The sequence below is a fragment of the Octopus sinensis genome, linkage group LG20, assembly GCF_006345805.1.
Source record: "Octopus sinensis linkage group LG20, ASM634580v1, whole genome shotgun sequence".
Lineage (NCBI taxonomy): Eukaryota > Metazoa > Mollusca > Cephalopoda > Octopoda > Octopodidae > Octopus > Octopus sinensis.
In genome coordinates, this window is record NC_043016.1 from 10,170,642 (window position 1) to 10,194,641 (window position 24,000).

Sequence of the window (24,000 nt, forward strand, 5' to 3'; positions counted from 1 at the left end):
AGAGGGGATTTGATAGATGGAAACTGAAAGAAGCCTGTCTATGAACCATGCTTCTACTCTTTCTCCTCGCACTCACTCCACCCATACCCATTTCCTGTTTCCTCTCACCTACCACCTCTTCACCCTACCCCTCCAATGCACCATTCTCTGAGCCTTCCAGTGACTCCAGTCTGACCCTCCACTTTACACATCTTCCCTATTCTATCCGTTCCCTCCGTCAAACGAGCCCATAACCTGTGTGACCTCCTGGTCCACAGTTTCTTCCCTACTCCCACCTGCCAGCCTGGTTCCTTTCCCTGCTCCTGCCCACACTGTCACACCTAACTCTACCTCTCCAATACCTATTTCTTTATTACCCACAATGGGCTAAACACAGAGGGGACAAACAAGGACAGACATAGGTATTAAGTCGATTACATCGACCCCAGTGCGTAACTGGTACTTAATGTGTCGACCCCGAAAGGATGAAAGGTAAAGTCGACCTCGGCGGAATTTGAACTCACAATGTAACGGCAGACGAAATACCGCTAAGCATTTCGCCCGACGTGCTAACGTTTCTACAAGCTCTCCAATACCACCATCCTCACAGGCACCCTTCACTGACTCCTTTACCTACACCTCTAGTAATGTTATTTACTGCATCTTCAGGTCTCCCTTTTCTTCCCGCTTGACTGACTGGTTCGCGGAATACCTCCAAGACAACAAACTCAGCAATGACAACCCGTTCTTGCACTACTTCCACTCTACTGGTCATTCACTACAACATCTGTCTGTCTTCAGAATCTCTTTGTTCCTTTGCTCCGTATTGGCTCAACTCACCTCCTCTCTTCATCCGACACCAACCCCACATGGATTTCTCACACACCTCCTACATTCAACTACCCCCTCCACCAACACACCTTCGAACCACCTACCTTGGTACCCTCACCATACACAAACCTATTTCTTTACTACCCACAAGGGGCTAAACAGAGACAGGACAAACAAGGACAGACAAATGCATTAAGTCAATTATATCGACCCCAGTGAGCAACTGGTACTTATTTAATCGACCCCGAAAGGATGAAAGGCAAAGTCGACTTCGGCGGAATTTGAACTCAGAACGTAGCGACATTTCGCCCGGCGTGCTAACGTTTCTGCCAGCTCGCCACCATACACAAACCACCATACAAACACCCATACATATTGTTCAACTCATTACTCACTTCACACACCATTACACCCACCCCAACAAACACTTTCCCACTCCCCACACATTGGCACCAACCACTTCTCAGCACCCACACCACACACCATTATCCACACACCCACACACAATCTTCAATAGTGTCACCACACATACCACTCTACGTGCATCCCCACACACTGTTTAACTCAGTACACACACCACACACCACACACCACCATGCACACTCCCACACTCCCACAAGCACAATACCTGAACTCAAACAATGTATACATACATGCATAAACGCATAAATTTTGCCCACAAGCATACACTATATACATGCACACTAATTGGTCTCACATACACACACACACAAACATACATGTACACTCACCATTTGAAAAAGTACACAGTAACTGCTACACACAACACACACATTACACATGCACACACACGCACATGTCAGACTCGCCCCCATTCACACATACATACTCATACACACAATTCTCACATACACACACATATACTCATGTGCCTTAGTTTGTTGAGATCACCATTATTATCTTCCTTTCATTCAACCTCTTTTTTATTATCATCTCCTTTTCATTCAACCTCTTTTTTTCCAGTCATTGGTTGATGTAAATTACTTTTATCTACCATGCCTTTTGAACTTATGGAACTCTACACTATTTTTTCTCTCTCTGTTTTTTTCATTCATTCTCTCTTCATTTTTCTCTCTCTTATTCCTTCATGCTGAAGAGCGTGGGCTCAAAATGTAAAAGACTTTTCCATTCTACCCAAGCATTAAACTAATGCACCTGCTTCTTGTTCCTACACCTGTATTTGTCTTTTGTTTTTTTGTAAATTTGAATTATATACATACATACATACATAAATGCTTAAATAGTCTTGACTATTAATTCTGCCATGAAGGAAAATCATTGGGCTGGTGGATTTCCAAGATATAGCCCCTCCCCCCAGATCATCACAGATCCTCCTCCATGTTTAACAGTTGAAAGAAGGCAGTCTCAGTCAAATGCTTCTTTTGGCTGTCTCACATGTATACTTGGCCGGTGGTAAAGGATGAATTGTCTGAGAAAATAACATTCTTCCACAGCTGTGGGGACCAATTCTGTAGGTTTTTACTCCACTTGAAATATTTTGCAATGTTTGTTTTTGAAAGTAGTGGTTTTTTTTATTGCAGCCCTCCCATGAAATTTGGCTTTGTGCAGCTTCTGGCAAACAGTTTTTGTGGAAACTGAGTTCTCAAGGTGGTCATTAAGTTCTGCAGTAATTTTGGGAGCTGTATTTTGTGATCCTTTCTAACAATTTGTGTAAGAGTCCAACGATCCCTATCTGAAAGTCCGATAGATCTGTCATTTTAATGAATTTTAATTACCTTCTTCTGATGATATCTGAAAAGAAACAGCAATTTTAGCAAAACATATTAAGCAACACTATTATAATAAATCAAAAAGCATAAAAATAAATAAAAAAAACATAAAAATAAACAAGCTTTTGACAGTTTTATAGATATTTCAAAATTATGATTCTATGATGCTAGATGTTTCCATTATTTTGACCAACCCCTGAATATACATACATATTTATGTGTGTGTATGTATATACACCCACACACTCACACATACACACGCACGCACACACACACACACATGCACACACACACAGGTTATGAGAGGTAATGGTGTCATTGAGACCCAAAGATGTCAGGAAATGCTGAATAAGTGCTATAGATAGATCATAGTTAAGTTCCAGGTTCAGTGATTATGCAAATAAGGGGTTCAACATTGGTCATATGTCAGTGTGTGTATATAGAAATTTTTTTTTTGTAATGAGATAAAAAAAACCAAGGCTGTGTAGATTTTAGAACATTTATAGATAGAACGTCTTACAGTTGTTTCCAGGATATTTATTATATCCCTTCATCGGAGATGGTGTGAGAGGATGGTTAAGTAATAGTTAATTTAGATAAGATATGAAATAGAGAGTGAGGTGGAGGAAAGAAAATAGATGTTTGATATGTAGGGATATTGTATTTGTAGATCCATTTTTTTTTAGGCAGAATGGTATACATATAAAATTCTAATACCTAATGAGTAAAATCCAATAGTATTTAAAATTGGTCATTCCAAGTATAGAGTTTATACAGTATTATTGAATCAAGAACCCTTGATTTAATAACACTGTATAAACTCTATACTTGGAATGACCAATTTTAAATATTATTGGATTTTACTCATTAGGTATTAGAATTTTATATGTATACCATTCTGCCTAAAAAAAAATGGATCTACAAATACAATATCCCTACATATCACACATCTATTTTCTTTCCTCCACCTCACTCTCTATTTCATATCTTATCTAAATTAACTATTATTTAACCATCCTCTCACACCATCTCCGATGAAGGGATACAATAAATATCCTGGAAACAACTGTAAGACATTCTATCTATAAATGTTCTAAAATCTACACAGCCTTGGTTTTTTTATCTCATTACAAAAAAAAAATAATACATACATATATATAATATGTGTTGGTGTGTGTGTACATATATATATATATATATATATATATATAATATATATATCTTATATATATATAATTATATAATATATATATATATATATATATATATATACGTTTAAATATTTGTGTGCAAGATTTTATTGGCTAAACTGGCAATATGACCATTCTGAAATATAACAATATAATTATATATATATATATATATACACATACATATGTATTTATATGTAATGTATTTATGTGTCTATGTTTGTACCCCTACCATCACTTGACAACTGATGTTGGCATGTTTATGTTCCTGTAACTTAACAGTTTAGCAATAGAGACTGATAAAATAAATACTAGGCTAGGCCTACAAAGAATAAGTCATGTGGTTGATTTCTTTGACTAAAAAAAGGAAGACCTTTAAGGCAGTGCTCCAGCATGGCTGCAGTCAAAAATGATTGAAACAAATAAGAGAATAAAAGAATAGTATTTCAATATATTGACCTTGGAAGGGTGAACAACAAAGTTAGCCTTGGCAGGATTTGAAACCCAGAACATAAAATGTCAAACCATAAGTAGCAAGGCATTTTGTTTGATATTTTTACCGATTCTACCACTTTACTCTCTTTTATTCTCTTTTACTTGTTTCAGTCATTTGACTGTGGCCATGCTGGAGCTGGAGCACCGTCTTTAGTCGAGCAAATCAACCCCAAGACTTATTCTTTGTAAGCCTAGTACTTATTCTATCGCTCACTTTTGCTGAACCGTTAAGTACAGGGACATAAACACACCAGCATCGGTTGTCAAGCGATGTTTGGGGGGACAAACACAGACACACAAATATATATATATTACTCTTTTCTTTTACTTGTTTCAGTCATTTGACTGCGGCCATGCTGGAGCACCGCCTTCAATCGAGCAACTCGACCCCGGGACTTATTCTTTGTAAGCCCAGTACTTATTCTATTGGTCTCTTTTGCCGAACCGCTAAGTGACGGGGACGTAAACACACCAGCATCGGTTGTCAAGCGATGTTGGGGGGACAAACACAGACACACAAATATATACACACACACGTACATACATATATATATATATACACATATATATATACGATGGGCTTCTTTCAGTTTCCATCTACCAAATCCACTCACAAGGCTTTGGTCGGCCTGAGGCTATAGTAGAAGACACTTGCCCAAGGTGCCATGCAGTGGGGCTGAACCTGGAACCATGTGGTTCGTAAGTAAGCTACTTACCACACAGCCACACCTATGTCTATGTAACATTTACAATAAGGGTAAGTGGTGAGTTGGCAGAAATCTTAGGACATTGGTCAAAATGCTTATCAACATTTTATCCAGTTTCACATTCTGAGTTCAAATTCTGCCGAGCTCAACTTTGCTTTTTATCCTTTAAGGGGTGGGGGTCGATGGAATAAAAAAACAGTTGAACACCGAGGTCGGTGTAATTGATTTACTTGCTACCCTGAAATTGCTGACCCTGTGCCAAAATTTGAAACCAATATTTGCAATAATGGTGATTATAAAGTGAGTGTATGTTGTAATAAGAGAAGATAATTTTTAAAAAATTAAAAAAGAAGCAATGGTTGAGGAGAAACTGAAAAAAAAAATGGGAAGAAAGTCATAACTCTCTCTTTCTCTTTGTCTTACTATCTCTCTCTCTCACACTCTTTCTCTACGTCACTCTATGTCAGTCTCCCTCTGTCACCCCCTTTCTATCTGTCTGTCCCTCCCTGTGTGTGTGTGTGTCTCTCTCTCTCTGTCTCTATTTTTCTCCCTTTTTGACCGTCTGTCTCTGTCTCTCTCTGTCTTTGTCTGTCTCTCTCTTTCTCTCTCTCTCTCTCTCTCTTTCTCAGTCAATCACCCTCGACAAGGTTTAAAAAATGTAATACTATAACCTTCATATTGGACAAAAGGCTTTGCTATCTTCGGCTACATTCCTCTAAAATTTAGAGTCTAAATTTTCATTTCCTGAGCTCAAGTCTCACACAAGCTCACTTTCTTGTTGTGGGATTTAAAAATAGTAATTTTCTAATTTATAGATCAGTGACTAGTTGTCACTTTGAAAACTATATATTCCGAACAGGAATTTGGCAGCGCCACCTCTAGCCGAACAATTATTCTATACTGATGAAAGGAAATAACCCAGAAATTGCATTACACAGATATCATTTTGAGCTGAGTGGGGGTGCTAGATTCCCTTGTTCGAAAATATAAGGACACAGATCGTGTCGTATAGCCAGCTGGAGACGATGTCTCCGGGGGCTAAATTACAGCAACATTCATCCTAAACCAGGACTGCCATGTTATGTTGGCAAACAATCTTTACTCCAAGTTCACCTTCATTTTACAGAAGCAAGAATTTGAGTTTGAGTGTGTGTGTGTGAGAAAGAGAGTGGAGTGTCCCTAAAACAAAAGTACTAATCTAACCATGACCCTAACCATCTCGTAAAATTCTTGGCTGTGTACCAATGTTATAAATCATTTGTTGTATTCTATTTACAAGTATGGCATTTTAATTTTTCTTGCAGCCTGAAATCATAAGCAGTTTGATAGTTGTCGATGTCGCTCCGTCTGTGAGTCCGTCAGTCGATGTGTTTCCATACTACGCTTCGGCAATGAAAAGCGTCTCGATAGACCCGGCTATGAATATTGTCCAAGCTCGTAAAAGCGTGAGCGAACAGTTACAACCTGTCCTAAAAGTAAGTATGAATCACGATAATGTTGTTGCTGTTATTGTTTCTCTGTCTCAGGTACATCGTTTCTCTCTTCAGTTTCTCTCTCTCTCTTTTACTCTTTTTACTCTTTTACATGTTTCAGTCATTTGACTGCGGCCATGCTGGAGCACCGCCTTTAGTCGAGCAACTCGACCCTGGGACTTATTCTTTTTGTAAGCCCAGTACTTATCCTATCGGTCTCTTTTGCCGAACCGCTAAGTAACGGGGGCATAAACACACCAGCATCGGTTGTCAAGCAATGCTAGGGGGACAAACACAGACACACAAACACACACACGCATATATATATATATATATATATATATATATATACACATATATACGACGGGCTTCTTTGAGTTTCCGTATACCAAATCCACTCACAAGGCTTTGGTCGGCCCGAGGCTATAGTAGAAGACACTTGCCCAAGGTGCCGCGCAGTGGGACTGAACCCGGAACCGTGTGGTTGGTAAACAAGCTACTTACCACACAGCCACTCCTGCGCTTATATTCTTTATTCTGTTATTCTTTTATTCCGAGAGCTTCTTTTCTTGAACTACTTCTTTTCAACCTCATCACCGTTGTTTTGTTTTCTTGTGGTCTATGATATTTAGCCCTTTAAGATTTCTGTCAATTGACATCTTATTAATTTGTCGGATCCTTTCTTTGCCTTCTTTGTAGTCCCTTTCACTATAGTAGGCTCAAGTCTTGTTTGGAACAAAATTGTGTGTGTGTGTATATATATATAAATGTGGAGGTGCAATGGCCCAGTGGTTAGGGCAGCGGACTTGTGGTCATAGGATCGCGGTTTCGATTCCCAGACCGGGCGTTGTGAGTGTTTATTGAGCGAAAACACCTAAAAGCTCCACGAGGCTCCGGCAGGGGATGGTGGTGATCCCTGCTGTACTCTTTCACCACAACTTTCTCTCACTCTTACTTCCTGTTTCTGTTGTACCTGTATTTCAAAGGCCGGCCTTGTCACTCTCTGTGTCACGCTGAATATCCCCGAGAACTACGTTAAGGGTACACGTGTCTGTGGAGTGCTCAGCCACTTACACGTTAATTTCACGAGCAGGCTGTTCCGTTGATGATCAGATCAACCGGAACCCTCATCGTCGTAACTGACGGAGTGCTTCCATACATAAATGTGTGTGTGTGTGTGTGTTAAAATAACATAACAAGACTAAAGCATTTTATTTTATTTCACATATACATACTCTCACATGACCTGCCTTAGACTCCTCACTCATGTTATTATTGAATTGGGAGTTTAACACCGCTCTTTCCATAGCACTCACATAGCCTTGCCTACCTTTTGATTCTTCTGGATACCAAAACATCATATATACTCTTTTACTCTTTTACTTGTTTCAATCATTTGACTGCGGCCATGCTGGAGCACCGCCTTTAGTCAAGCAAATCAAACCCAGGACTTATTCTTTGTAAGCCCAGTACTTATTCTATCGGTCTCTTTTGCCGAACCGCTAAGTGACAGGGACATAAACACACCAGCATTGGTTGTCAAGCAATGCTAGGGGGACAAACACAAACACACAAACACACATACATACATACATATACATATATACGACAGGCTTCTTTCAGTTTCCGTCTACCAAATCCACTCACAAGGCATTGGTCGGCCCGGGACTATAGCAGAAGACACTTGCCCAAGGTGCCACGCAGTGGGACTGAACCCGGAACCATGTGGTTGGTTAGCAAGCTACTTACAACACAGCCACTCCTGCGCCTATATATATATATATATATATATAAAATACAAAATGGGACAAGAACGCAAAGCATCCATTATTATTATCTTTGCAATTTTGGCTGGTTATACTTGAGATTGCCAGGAGGAGGTCAGAACTGACATTTCAGAGTTCTCCACTTTGAAACCAAATGAGTTTTACATTGATGGGATTAAAAAGCTTGTAAATAGATGGAAGGAAGTCATAGATAATCAGGGAAAGTACATTGATGATTAAATTTCAATTAAATGTAACATTTTACGTGCCGGTGGCACATAAAAAGCACCATCCGTTCGTGGCCGTTTGCCAGACTCGTCTGGCACCACCATCCGTTCGTGGCCGTTTGCCAGACTCGTCTGGCACCACCACCCATTCGTGGCCGTTGCCAGCGCCGCCCCGACTGGCCTCGTGCCGGTGGCACGTAAAAAGCACCATCCGTTCATGGCCGTTGCCAGCCTCGCCTGGCCCCCATGCCGGTGGCACATAAAAAGCACCATCCGATCATGGTCGTTTGCCAGACTCGTCTGGCACGTAAAAAGCACCCACTACACTCATGGAGTGGTTGGCGTTAGGAAGGGCATCCAGCTGTAGAAACATTGCCAGATAAGACTGGAGCCTGGTGCAGCCTTCTGGCTTCCCAGATCCCCGGTCGAACCGTCCAACCCATGCTAGCATGGAGAACGGACGTTAAACAATGATGATGATGATGATGATTTGATCACTTGTTTTCTTTATTCAAAATTCTGACAGAACTTATGGGATTACCTGATATATTGAGGTCTTTTGAACTTTTAACTGTATTTGAAACTAACTGTTGTTCAGTACTATCTCTTAGTTTAATCTTTACACCTCCAGCTGTATATTCTTTATTGAATCCATTTCTATTCTATTTCATTTTTTTATATGAATTTTTAGGCACGTCTAAAATTTTTTGTTTTCATATATAATTACGTTACTTCCTCTCCTATCCTTTTATGTCTTTTATTAACATTAAGTATTGTCAATTCCAGAACCTTAATTGATATAAAAAATTGATATTTATATTTAGTGTTAATGACTATACCAAGCTAATTTTATCTAGTATTGGTCTTCCATATATTGCATGTTTAAATGGTAAATTATGTATGTATGCATAGAATTGAGGCATTGGTGGAACCATGATTTTCTAGTGATCTGATGAGCAAGCTTCCTTTATCTGTACCAATTTGTAAATAAATAGTTGTATAATGCATATCAGGCATATTAGTGCAAACATAGAGCATAATTTATTGTAGGCACAGGACAGGCTGTGTGGTAAGAAGCTTGCTTCCCAACACATGGTTCTGGGTTCAGTCCCACTGTGAGGTATCTTGGATAGGTGTCTTCTTCTATAGCTTCAGGTCGACCAAAGCCTTGTGAGTGCATTTTGTAGACGGAAAAATGAAAGAAGTTCATCGTATATATATAATATATTATATATTATATATATATATTATATTATATATATTATATATATATATATATATATATGTATGTTTGTAATTTGTGTGTCTGTATCTGTCCACCACTATCACTTGACAACGATGTTGGTATGTTTATCCCTGTAACTTAGTGACTCGGCAAAAGGGACTGATAGAATAAGTACTAGGCTTACAAAGAATAAGTCCTGGGGTCAATTTCTTCAACTAAAGGCAGTGCTCCAGCATGGCTACAGTCAAATAACTGAAACAAATAAAAGAGTGAAATTATTATTACATGATGTAGGCTGTGAAACAGCTGTAATCCTAAGGATGACACATGGTTAAATAAATATATTCACCTCTCATATCACCTGACTTTATATGGTTTATACACACACACACACACGCCCCCCCACACACACACACGCATGCTATATACATACACAGTATATGCCAAAAAATGGCTGCAGTTATAGCTGAGTAGTTAAGAAGTTTGTTTTGTAATCATGATATCCTTTTGATCTCACCGTGTGATATCTTAGGCAAGTTAACCGCTGGTAGGATTGTGTTTAATATGTAAAATTTGTATATACGATTGTGTAGCATTGCTAAACTCAGTGTCTATTTAAGTAATATGTTCATGGATGATTAATGGATTGGATGTGTTACTGATGAGGGAGCAATAAATTCCGAAATGTGTATATACACCCATTACCTATTTTTTGTCTTCAGTCACATTGTTTACATAGATGTATTCATATATAAAACATTGTAACTTTCAGTACTGGCTCTAATTTCTGGTGCATTTATCATAGTCTCAATCTGGTTAATCCTTGTGAAAGATTTGAGGAGCCAAGAGATTGTACGAGATCCCATTGAATAGATTGTACATGTAATTCAAAATGTCTGGAGGTGCAGTCTTGCCACACACACACATCTTTATGTATCTATATCTACACACACACACCCATACACACACACACACACACACACACAACACACATATCTATATTACAATAAGGTGATTAAAAGTGATTTTAATCACTTAATTTAAATTGTATGGATAATTACCATACTAAATTCTGGTGCCTCAACTTAAGTACCATATTCATCTGAATATACATATCTATCTATCTCTCTCTATATATATATATGTCTATATCTATCTATCTATCTATCTATCTATCTATCTATCTATCTATCTATCTATCTATCTATCTATCTATCTATCTATCTATCTATCTATCTATATATATATATGTATGTATGTATGTATCTATATATTGACTCCCATGAATTCATCTTGTGGAAGTGTGTGGCTTAGTGGTTAGGGTGTTGGACTCATGATCATAAGATTGTGGTTTCGATTCCAGGACCAGGCAATGAATTATGTTCTTAAGCAAAATGCTTTCATTCCACTTTGTTCCGGTCCACTCACCTTGCAAAAATGTGTAATCATGTGATGTTTTAGCATCCTATCATCATCATCATCGTCATCGTTTAATGTCTGTTTTCCTTGCAAGCACAGGTTGGACAGTTTGACCGGGATCTGGGAAGCCAGGGGCTGCACCAGGCTCCAGTCTTGTCTGGCAGTGTTTCTACAGCTGGATGCCCTTCCTAATGCCAACCACTCCGCGAGTGTAGTGGGTGCTTTTTACGTGCCACCGGCACAGGTGGCAGGGAAGTCTGGCATCGGCCACGATTGGTTGGTGCTTTTAACGTGCCACTGGCACGGAAGCCAGTCAAGGTGGCGCTGGCATCGGCCACGTTCGGATGGTGCTTTTTATGTGCCACCGGCACAGAAGCCAGGGTGAAGAATTTGTACGCCATGGAAACCATCCCTTATGAGTGGCCATAATTCTTTTATTTATGAATTCATGAGTAACTGGATAGATCTATTTATGAGTCATGAAAGAATGGGCTTAGAAAAAGTGTTTTAAAAATAATAATCCTGAACAAGAATTTGTTCCTGTCAGAACATTCCATATGGCTGTCAAAATAATAGTAAATAAAACAAATCGCTGAAATATTTAGCACACATGCTTGAAATGTGTCTTCCATTTTACTCCCACATGATCTGTTATCTCCAGTTACATCATGGCTGGTACACCAAAGAAAAAAACCTCTTGGTGGTTCAATGATATCAACTCTTCAAGAGTGGAAGATATTGTTACCGATATCCTTACCTGCTTTCACTTTGGCAGTGTCAATGTTGAAGGAGGATTGAAGATATGGAAAAGAAACACACAACACACTCAACACTACCAGGAGAAGCTAGAAAAATGGTAGCCAAGTAGAATAATAATTGGTATTTTCAACTCAGCATTCACGTGTCACGTCTGTGATTGAAGCTGCAGGATTGGGAACGCAAAACATCAAAAGCATCCACGATTGAAGATGATGGTCGTCATATAATACATTGGATGACCACAAGCATACAATAAAAATACATGTACATATATCTGTGTGTGTATGTATACGTATGTTCTAGGCGTGTGTTTGTGAGTGCGTGTGCTTCAGGATTTATGTGTGTGCATGTCTGTACGTCTGTAAATGTGTGTGTGCGTTTGTTTATACAACTTACAATATAATTTGAAAACTGTGTCTCAGAATCAATAAACATGATAAGGGATAAAAAAAAAAAAATTGTGAATCAGCTTAGCTTAGGGATATTTTTTTTTTGCTTTTTTTCTTTTTTTTTTTGTCTTTTTTTTTCTTTTCTTAATCTACTTAAATATGATTGGCTGTTTCTAAACTTTGAATTATTGATTGCTTAACCAAGCTGTACAACACAGCTTGGTAACTGCAGTAATTTACATTCATGGAACATTACATGTTAAGTGTGGGATGTTTAATTATTGTGATTCTCTCTTGAAGCATGTTTCAGTTTGCTTTTGGAAAAATTATATAAATATATATTTTTTTTTCATAAATGTTATTGTAAAACATATAATATATACAACAAGAATATTTCTGTCTCCCACTCACTTCCTTCAGATTTCTCTCTTTCTCTCCCTCTCTCTCTCTCTCTCTCTCTCATGTATATACACATTCAAACACTTCCACAAACATACATACATTGCAAGTATATGCGCGTGTGTGTGTGTGTGTGGTGTGTGTGTGTGGGTGGTGTGTGCGTGTGTGTGTGTGTGTGCGTGTGTGTGTGTGTATGTATATTTATAAGAATATATGTGTATGGAAAGTATGCTGGGCATCAGAAGTTTCATATTTATAACATCATCATCATCATCATCAGCTGCAAAAGCACAATGACCATCATTATCATCATCATCATCATCATCATCATCATATCATCATCACAATCACCATCATCACCTCATCATCAACATAGTCCTTACAATCATCAGTATCATCATAATCACGCCACCACCATTGCCACTGCCCCCACCGCCCTCGCTGCCGCCACCACCGCCACCACACCACCACCATCACCACCACCACCACCACCATCACCACCACCACCATCACCACAATCATCACCATCACCACCACCACCACCACCACCACCACACCACCATCACCACCACCACCATCACCACAATCACCACCACCACCACCATCAAACCACCACCACCACCACCATCACCACCACCACCACCACCTCACCACCACCACCACAATCACCACCACCACCACACCACCACCACCAACATCAATGCCACCACCACCACCACCACCACCACCGCCATCACTGCCCCCACCGCACACCACCACCACCATCACCACCGTCCCACCACTGCCACCACCACCACCACCACCACCCCGCCACCACCTCCACCACCACCACCACCGCCACCACCACCACCGCCACCACCACCACCATCACCACCACCACACCATCAATCGTCAGTGACAACCACCTTTGCATGTTTACGTGTGTAGGTTGGAATTTATTGAAACAGATTTTCCTCGGCTGGAATTGCCATTGGTATCACCAGTTCCTAACTGTTTCCCAGCAAGGTAACATTTCCCCATGGCCAGACATGTTCTCGCAGCAGAGTATTATTGGTGATAGTGGTGGTGGTGGTGGTGGGGTGGGTTAACGAATGGTACGCTTGAATAACCGAGGTCGACTTGCCTTTCATCCTTTCGGGGTCAATTAAATAAGTCCCAGTTACGCACTGGGTTTGATATAATCCACTTATCCGGTGTCTGTCCTTGTTTGTCCCCCTCTGTTTTAGCCCCTTGTGGGTAGTAAAAGAATAGGTACTGCTTGAATAACCGAGGTCGACTTTGCCTTTCATCCTTTCGGGGTCAATTAAATAAGTCCCAGTTACGCACTGGGTTTGATATAATCCACTAATCCGTGTGTCTGTGTGTCTCTTGTTTGTCCCCCTCTGTGTTTAGCCCCTGTGGGGTAGTTTAAAAGAAATAGGTACTGCTTGAATAACCGAGGTCGACTTTGCCTTTCATCCTTTCGGGGTCAATTAAATAAGTCCCAGTTACGCACTGGGTTGATATAATCCACTTAATCCGTGTGTCTGTCCTTGTTGTCCCCCTCTGTGTTTAGCCCTTGTGGGTAGTAAAAAAGAAAAGGTACTGCTTGAATAACCGAGGTCGACTTTGCCTTTCATCCTTTCGGGGTCAATTAAATAAGTCCCAGTTACGCACTGGGTTTGATATAATCCACTTAATCCGGGTCTGTCCTTGTTTGTCCCCCCTGTGTTTAGCCCCTTGTGGGTAGTAAAAGAAATAGGTACTGCTTGAATAACCGAGGTCGACTTTGCCTTTCATCTTTCGGGGTCAATTAAATAAAGTCCCCAGTTACGCACTGGGTTTGATATAATCCACTTAATCCGGTGTGTCTGTCCTTGTTTGTCCCTCTCTGTGTTTAGCCCCTTGTGGGTAGTAAAGTAAAAAGAAATAGGTACTGTTGAATAACCGAGGTCGACTTTGCCTTTCATCCTTTCGGGGTCAATTAAATAAGTCCCAGTACGCACTGGGTTTGATATAATCCACTTAATCCGTGTGTCTGTCCTTGTTTGTCCCCCTCTGTGTTTAGCCCCTTGTGGGTAGTAAAAGAAATAGGTACTGCTTGAATAACCGAGGTCGACTTTGCCTTTCATCCTTTCGGGGTCATTAAATAAGTCCCAGTTACGCACTGGGTTTGATATAATCCACTTAATCCGTGTGTCGTCCTTGTTTGTCCCCCTCGGTTTAGCCCCTTGTGGGTAGTAAAGAAATAGGTATGCTTGAATAACCGAGGTCGACTTTGCCTTTCATCCTTTCGGGGTCAATTAAATAAGTCCCAGTTACGCACTGGGTTTGATATAATCCACTTAATCCGTGTGTCTGTCCTTGTTTGTCCCCCTCTGTGTTTAGCCCCTTGTGGGTAGTAAAAGAAATAGGTACTGCTTGAATAACCGAGGTCGACTTTGCCTTTCATCCTTTCGGGGTCAATTAAATAAGTCCCAGTTACGCACTGGGTTTGATATAATCCACTTAATCCGTGTGTCTGTCTTTGTTTGTCCCCTCTGTGTTTAGCCCCTTGTGGGTAGTAAAAGAAATAGGTACTGCTTGAATAACCGAGGTCGACTTTGCCTTTCATCCTTTCGGGGTCAATTAAATAAGTCCCAGTTACGCACTGGGTTTGATATAATCCACTTAATCCGTGTGTCTGTCCTTGTTTGTCCCCCTCTGTGTTAGCCCCTTGTGGGTAGTAAAAGAAATAGGTACGCTTGAATAACCGAGGTCGACTTTGCCTTTCATCCTTTCGGGGTCAATTAAATAAGTCCCAGTTACGCACTGGGTTTGATATAATCCACTTAATCCGTGTGTCTGTCCTTGTTTGTCCCCCTCTGTGTTTAGCCCCTTGTGGGTAGTAAAAGAAATAGGTACTGCTTGAATAACCGAGGTCGACTTTGCCTTTCATCCTTTCGGGGTCAATTAAATAAGTCCCAGTTACGCACTGGGTTTGATATAATCCACTTAATCCGTGTGTCTGTCCTTGTTTGTCCCCCTCTGTGTTTAGCCCCTTGTGGGTAGTAAAAGAAATAGGTACTGCTTGAATAACCGAGGTCGACTTTGCCTTTCATCCTTTCGGGGGTCAATAAATAAGTCCCAGTTACGCACTGGGTTTGATATAATCCACTTAATCCGTGTGTCTGTCCTTGTTTGTCCCCCTCTGTGTTTAGCCCCTTGTGGGTAGTAAAGAAATAGGTACTGCTTGAATAACCGAGGTCGACTTGCCTTTCATCCTTTCGGGGTCAATTAATAAGTCCCAGTTACGCACTGGGTTTGATATAATCCACTTAATCCGTGTGTCTGTCCTTGTTTGTCCCCCTCTGTGTTTAGCCCCTTGTGGTAGTAAAAGAAATAGGTACTGCTTGAATAACCGAGGTCGACTTTGCCTTTCATCCTTTCGGGGTCAATTAAATAAGTCCCAGTACGCACTGGGTTTGATATAATCCACTTAATCCGTGTGTCTGTCCTTGTTGTCCCCCTCTGTGTTTAGCCCCTTGTGGGTAGTAAAAGAAATAGGTACTGCTTGAATAACCGAGGTCGACTTTGCCTTTCATCCTTTCGGGGTCAATTAAATAAGTCCCAGTTACGCACTGGGTTTGATATAATCCACTTAATCCGTGTGTCTGTCCTGTTTGTCCCCCTCTGTGTTTAGCCCCTTGTGGGTAGTAAAAGAAATAGGTACTGCTTGAATAACCGAGGTCGACTTTGCCTTTCATCCTTTCGGGGTCAATTAAATAAGTCCCAGTTACGCACTGGGTTTGATATAATCCACTTAATCCGTGTGTCTGTCTTTGTTTGTCCCCTCTGTGTTTAGCCCCTTGTGGGTAGTAAAGAAATAGGTACTGCTTGAATAACCGAGGTCGACTTTGCCTTCATCCTTTCGGGGTCAATTAAATAAGTCCCAGTTACGCACTGGGTTTGATATAATCCACTTAATCCGTGTGTCTGTCCTTGTTTGTCCCCCTCTGTGTTTAGCCCCTTGTGGGTAGTAAAGAAATAGGTACTGCTTGAATAACCGAGGTCGACTTTGCCTTTCATCCTTTCGGGGTCAATTAAATAAGTCCCAGTTACGCACTGGGTTTGATATAATCCACTTAATCCGTGTGTCTGTCTTTGTTTGTCCCCTCTGTGTTTAGCCCCTTGTGGGTAGTAAAAGAAATAGGTACTGCTTGAATAACAGTGACAGTCATTTTCAACAATCACACAAAAGTCAAGACAAAAAAAAAAGGTAACAAACTCACACATGCACTCATGTCTTTCGGTTCCTGCTGTCCACCAAATCCACTCACGGGGCTTTGGTTTGTCCGTCGTGAGGCTAGAGTAGAAAACACTTGCCCCAAGCGGGACTGAACCTGGATCCATGTGGTTCAAAAGCAAGCTTCTTAACCACGTGATCATGTCTACCCCTTGAGTCACACACACACATTTGTGTGTGTGTGTGTGTGTGTTGAATGACTGCAACAAACACAACTACTACTACTACTACTACTACTACTACTACGACTACTACCACCACCACCACCACCACCACTACCACTACTACTACTACTACTACTACTACTACGATGACTACTACTACTACTACTACTACTACTACTACTACTACTACTACTACCACCACCACCACCACCACCACCACCACCACCACTACTGAAATGATCCATCTCAGCAACATGACCCAAATGACCCACTGCAATATGGTTCTTGATCACATTCTTTACTGGATTCTTGCTAGCATCTTCTCAGAATACCTGTTGCGTCTGCCAGTGGAGCAAGTTTAAGAAGCTTTTAAGCCATTCCTTCTTATCCTGCTAATCCGACAATCCCACTGTGCACCTAAAGTTCCATTCCAGTAAAATGTCATTCATTGATATTAGCATTATTTCCTTTCTTCGTTAGCGGTCACTGTCAGCAGCAGCGGCAGCAGCAGCACTAACCTACACCACCACCACCACCACCACCACCATCATTCTTGTCGTTCTCTTCCTTGTCCTCCTCCTCCTCCTCCTCATCATCATTACCACCACCATCGTAATATCAAACACTAGCACCACCACTACCACCACCACCACCACCACCATCATCATCATCCTCATCATCACCATCATTATCATTACCACCACAATCGTCATAACCACCACCACCACCACCACCACCATCATCATCATCATCATTACCACCACCAACACCACCACCACTACCACTATGGCTATCGCCACTGCTAACTTTGTTGCTGCTGCTGCTGCTTGTTGCTGATACTACCCCTGCTACCACCACCATAACTGTTGACGTTTCCAGAAATGATGGTATCCTACGTACACAAATACTTATGTGTATATATATATATATATATAATATATATATATATATGTGTGTGTGGAGGCGCAATGGCCCAGTGGTTAGGGCAGCGGACTCGCGGTCGTAGGATCGCGGTTTTGATTCCCAGACCGGGCGTTGTGAGAGTTTATTGAGCGAAAACACCTAAAAAGCTCCACGAGGCTCCGGCAGGGGATGGTGATCCCTGCTGTACTCTTTCACCACTCTTTCTCTCACTCTTTCTTCTGTTGGCCTGCTCGCTTAGCCAGCGGGGTGGCGTCATTCGAAGGCTAAAAAACAATGCGAACGCATTGTGACCAGCGATGTGTAACTACATCTGATGGACTGGTCGGTCACGTGATCACGTGATATATATATATATCATCATCATCGTTTAACGTCCGTTCTCCATGCTGGCATGGGTTGGACGGTTCGACCGGGGATCTGGGAAGCCAGAAGGCTGCACCAGGCTCCAGTCTTATCTGGCAATGTTTCTACAGCTGGATGCCCTTCCTAAAGCCAACCACTCCGTGAGTGTAGTGGGTGCTTTTTACGTGCCACCTGCACAGGTGCCAGGCGAGGCTGGCAACGGCCACAGTTGGATTGGTGTATTTTACGTGCCACTGGCACGGAAGCCAGTCGGGGCGGCGCTGGCTTCGGCCACGATTCGGATAGTGCTTGTTACGTACCACCAGACCAGGGGTCCTGGCTGGTTCAATTCAATTTCGATTTCGATTTCGGTTTCGCTTGATGTAACATTGATTATAGTTTTCATATTAATTTTATTTTCAAATACTTCACTCAATGAAGAAGGAATTTGTTTCAAATTGTATTTCTTTTTCCATATTTTCATTGTTTCATTCCTTCACTGGAAAATGTAAAAAAAAAAACAACAACAAAAAATCAATTATTGAAAAATAAAAAAAAAAGTTATTAATAATATATTTAATTCCAACGATTGTAAGTGTTAGTGCCAAAACAAATTGGATTGCTATTTTTATAGAATACCAATTAATCACCGTTACTCAATATGAAGACACATACGATTCATAGACTCTCAAGTCACAGAACTCAGAAAATAAATGTTTAATTAACAGATAAATACCAAACAAATAAAATCTAATTAACTCTTTGCTTACCATTTTGATGTTGAACTACACCCTCTTTATTTCAATTAATTTTGGAAACAATAAAGAATTTACTATACTAAAATATCTTGGCCATTGACTAAGATGGTAAATGGAGCATATATTAGCACTGTGTTTTATTGGGAAATTTTGAGCAGAATTGGTCTTTGGCAAGTTGGTATCAAAAGCATCAACCCTTTGATATTCAGATTATTTTGTCAAATGGAATACTTATTCCTTCACATTATTTTGAATTAATCATGGATTATCTTGTATCTTTGAGGTTTTGATGATGTGATTGTTTAGTTGTAGAAAAGACATTGCCTGGTAGACCAGAACTGGCCAGATTTGGCCAGTTAGAACTTAAAACAGAATATTTAGAATATGGCCTGTTTAAATGATAAAGGATCAACTCTTTAATATTCAGATTATCCAGTCAAATGTAATCCTTATTTCTTCACATTGTTTTGAAATAATTACACATTATCTCATAGCTTTGAGATTTTGATGATGTCTTTTACTCTTTTACTTGTTTCAGTCATTTGACTGCGGCCATACTGGAGCACCGCCTTTAATCGAGCAACTCGACCCCGGGACTTATTCTTTTGTAAGCCCAGTACTTATTCTATTGGTCTCTTTTGCCGAACCGCTAAGTAATGGGGACGTAAACACACCAGCATCGGTTGTCAAGCAATGCTAAGGGGACAAACACAGACACACAAACATACACGCACACACACATATACATACATATATACGACGGGCTTCTTTCAGTTTCCGGCATTGGTCGGCCCGGGGCTATAGCAGAAGACACTTGCCCAAGGTGCCACGCAGTGGGACTGAACCCGGTACCATGTGGTTGGTTAGCAAGCTACTTACCACACAGCCACTCCTGCGCCTATGTGATTGTTTATTTGTAGAATGATATTGTAGGGTAGGTGTGAAAGGCCTGATCTGGCTGGCTTGAACATAAAACACGTAAAATATTTAGGCCAGGCCAGTTTAACTTTTTAGCATTCACAGATTATTCCGTCAAATGTCATCCATATTTATTCACAACTAGCAGTATCGCCCGGCGTTGCTCGGGTTTGTAAGGGAAATAACTATATAAGCATTTTTAGAGAGTATAGCCAAAAATAGCAAAAAAATGCATTAAAAAGGAAAAAAAATTATGGTAAATTTTTTTTTAAATCGTTGACTCATCGTAGACATTTTAGAGAGTTACTTCCCTTATATAATAGCGAAAAAATGCATTAAAATGGAAAAAAATTATGGTAAATTATTTTTAAAATTGTAGACTCATCATTGACATGCGCTAATACCCAGAAGGACTCGATATGAATCACGACTATAAGATACCCGGTTTTGGTTAAACTGCACCGCAAAATGTGGGAGTAGTTAGGAATCTAAATCGTAGGAGACAGACACACAACTTCACTTTTATATATAAAGATGTTTTCAATTAATCATGTATTATTTCGTAGCTTTGAGATTTTGATGATGATGTGATATTTTAGTTCTAGAAAGACATTACTTGGTAGGCCAGGACTGACCAGATTTGGCCAGTTTGAATATAAAACAGAATATTTAGGATATGGCCAGTTTAAATGTTAAAGGGCCAACCCTATTAATATTCAGATTATCCAGTCAAATGTAATCCTTATTTATTCACATCGTTTTCAATTAATCATGGTATCTTAGAGCTTTGAGTTCAGCATGTGAACTCAAGATGGTAGCCTCTGTTTATTTACTTGACCTTCTAGAATTAGCAATCAAATCTCTCTTAAATCATATCTACCATCTTTGTGAAGGGCGCATTGAATATGGGTAACCTTCACTAAGAAAAAAGATGTGATGTTTTGGTCATGTGTCTGGTTAATCAGGGTTGACCCAGGAGGGCTAAATGACATCAGTGACAAAAACCTATTTATTTTTTTAGTTGCTTGGTGTTGTTCTCTTTTTTTCATCATTCTTCTTTCTTTAGTCTTTAATCTTTCTTCATTCATCAAACCAAACCAATCAAGTAATCTAATCTGTCATAAGTAAATCCTGCAAGTTGCTGCAAGACGAAAAAATTCAGAGATCTCTGGAATATTTGCAGAAGTGGTAGAGCGTCAGACAAAATACTTTGTGGCGTATTTAGTGATAGTTCGTTTGACTTTTGAATTCAGTTTCCACCAAGGTGGGTCTGAGATGCTTTGGTTCAACCGTTTTGGTGCCACTTGTTTGGCATTTCAATGTTTCTTGCTCTCTCTCTTTTTCTATCTCTCTCCCCTCTCTCTCTCTCTCTCTCTCTATATATATATATATATATATATCATCATCATCATCATCATCATCGTTTAACGTCCGTTCTCCATGCTAGCATGGGTTGGATGGTTCGACCGGGATCTGGGAAGCCAGAAGGCTGCACCAGGCTCCGCTCTTATCTGGCAATGTTTCTACAGCTGGATGCCCTTCCTAACGCCAACCACTCTGTGAGTGTAGTGGGTGCTTTTTACGTGCCACCTGCACAGGTGCCAGGCGAGGCTGGCAATGGCCACGGTCGGATTGGTGCATTTTACGTGCCACCTGCACGGAAGCCAGTCGAGGCGGCACTGGCTTCGGCCACGATTCGGATGGTGCTTTTACATGCCACCAACACGTATGCACACACATACACATTATCTTTTACTTGTTTCAGTCATTAGACTGTGGTCATGCTGGAGCAGCACCTTGAAGAATTTTAGTCAAAAAATTGAACTCTGTACTTACCTGTTTTTAAGCTTGGTACTTATTCTATCAGTCTCTTTTGCCAAACTGCAATGTTATGTGGATGTAAACACACTGACAATAGTTGTCGAATGGTGGCAGGGGACAAACACAGACACAAAGACACACACACACACAGATACACACACAACACACACACACGCATGCACATACATACACATGCACACACACATACATACATACATACATACATACATACATACATACATACATACATACACACATACACATGCACATTATAATGGGCTTCTTTTAGTTTCTGTCAACAAAATCCACTCACAAGTGTTTAGGCCAGCCTGAGGCTACAGTAGAAGACACTTGCCCAAGGTGCCACGCAGTGAGACTGAACCCAGAATCACATGGTTGGGAAGCAAGCTTCTTACCACACAGCCACACCTGCACCTATGCTTGTGAGTTATAATCGCAAGGAAGACAACCAAATTAAGAATACCTATTTCTTTACTACCCACAAGGGGCTAAACACAGAGGGGACAAACAAGGACAGACATAGGTATTAAGTCGATTACATCGACCCCAGTGCGTAACTGGTACTTAATTTATCGACCCTGAAAGGATGAAAGGCAAAGTCGACCTCGGCAGAATTTGAACTCACAACGTAACGCAGACAAAATACCACTTAGCATTTCGCCCGGCACGCTAACGTTTCTGCCAGCTCCACAGTAGAGGAGGTGTGTTAGATGAGGCAATTTGACGCCTTCCACCTGAAAATGTTTTCTTTTAGATTTTGGCAAGAAATAAAATAAACTAAATAAATGTATACATAAATAAATCAATAGATAAACAGAAGGAAATAAAAACCAAATTGTTTCTTTTCCTCTATGATGTTATTGGAACTAAATTAACAGATGTTATTGATAGGAGTCTGGCAGTCTTTCATGCAATAGTAATAACATCATCATCATCATCATCATCATCATCATCATCATCATTGTCGTCACTGTCATCATCATCATCATCATCATCATCATCATCAGCAGCAGCAGCAGCATCATCATCGTCGTCATCATCGTCATCATCATCATTATCATCATCAGCATCATCATCATTGTCTTCATCATTGGCACAGCTGCAGCAAAAACAATGGTGGTTTCTAATTTAAGTTCAAAGTTGTAAATTTTGGCAGGCTGGCTCTTGTTTGGTTGGATCGATCCGAGTATTTGACTCATACTTAATTTTATTGACTCTTGCTTTATTTCATTATTTCATCTATTATTTAACATCATCATCATCATCATCATTTAGCGTCTGCTTTCCATGCTAGCATGGGCTGCATCAGGCCCAGTCTGATCTGGCAGTGTTTCTACGGCTGGATGCCCTTCCTAACGCCAACCACTCCGTGAGTGTAGTGGGTGCTTTTTACATGCCACCGGCACAGGTGCCAGACGAGGCTGGCAAACGGCCACGCTCAGACGGTGCTTTTTACGTGCCACCAGCACAGGGGCCAGGCGAGGCTGGCAACGGCCACGAACGGATGGTGCTTTTTACGTGCCACCGGCACATGTAAATAATAAATAAATGCTCCCTTTTAAAGCCTAGCCAGGCTCATGGGCCCGGTTTCTCGGTTTCAATGGTGTATGTGTTCCCCAGCTGGATGGGACGCCAGTCCATCGTAGCGTTACTCATTTTTGCCAGCTGAGTGGACTGGAGCAACGTGAAATGAAGTGTTTTGCTCAAGTACACAACGCGTCGCCCGGTCCGGGAATCGAAACCCACAATCTTACGATCATGATGCTGACACCCTAACCACTAAGCCACGCGCCTCCACTATTTAACTTGTGCAGCATGTTTAATAACAGATGGAACACACTATCCAAACCTCTTACCAGCGACTGTTGCCCAGAGTTGCTTTACCTGATTCACGCAAAGGCAATTATATTATTTAATTAAATAACATCAACGCCACCTATATAACATTCCAAATTGTTAATCATTAGATTATTAGATTACTTCCTACTGCTGGCTTTCTTAGATATCCGATCTGGTATCTCTTCTAACTTGGTGCTAGGAGTAGTTTATAGTATAACTCCCTTTTCCTTTGAACTCCTTAAAGTTAAGCAGTACACTATTATTACTACCAAAAAAACTGCGTGTACTCCGTCCCATGTGATAGGCATTACAAAGGCGAAACATGCTGTCCCCTCAAAAT

At 40.7% G+C, this 24,000-nt stretch overlaps 1 protein-coding gene across 3 annotated transcripts in view; it reads left to right on the plus strand.

Annotated features, from left to right (window-relative positions):
- LOC115222618 (protein ABHD11) overlaps nucleotides 1–24,000 on the plus strand; it is a 228,602-nt gene that overhangs the window by 160,836 nt on the left and 43,766 nt on the right. For all 3 annotated transcript variants that reach the window (XM_036511590.1, XM_036511589.1, XM_036511591.1), the window contains one exon: nucleotides 6,258–6,428. In XM_036511590.1, the coding sequence (XP_036367483.1) occupies nucleotides 6,258–6,428 (171 nt within the window). The remainder of the gene's footprint in view (nucleotides 1–6,257; nucleotides 6,429–24,000) is intronic.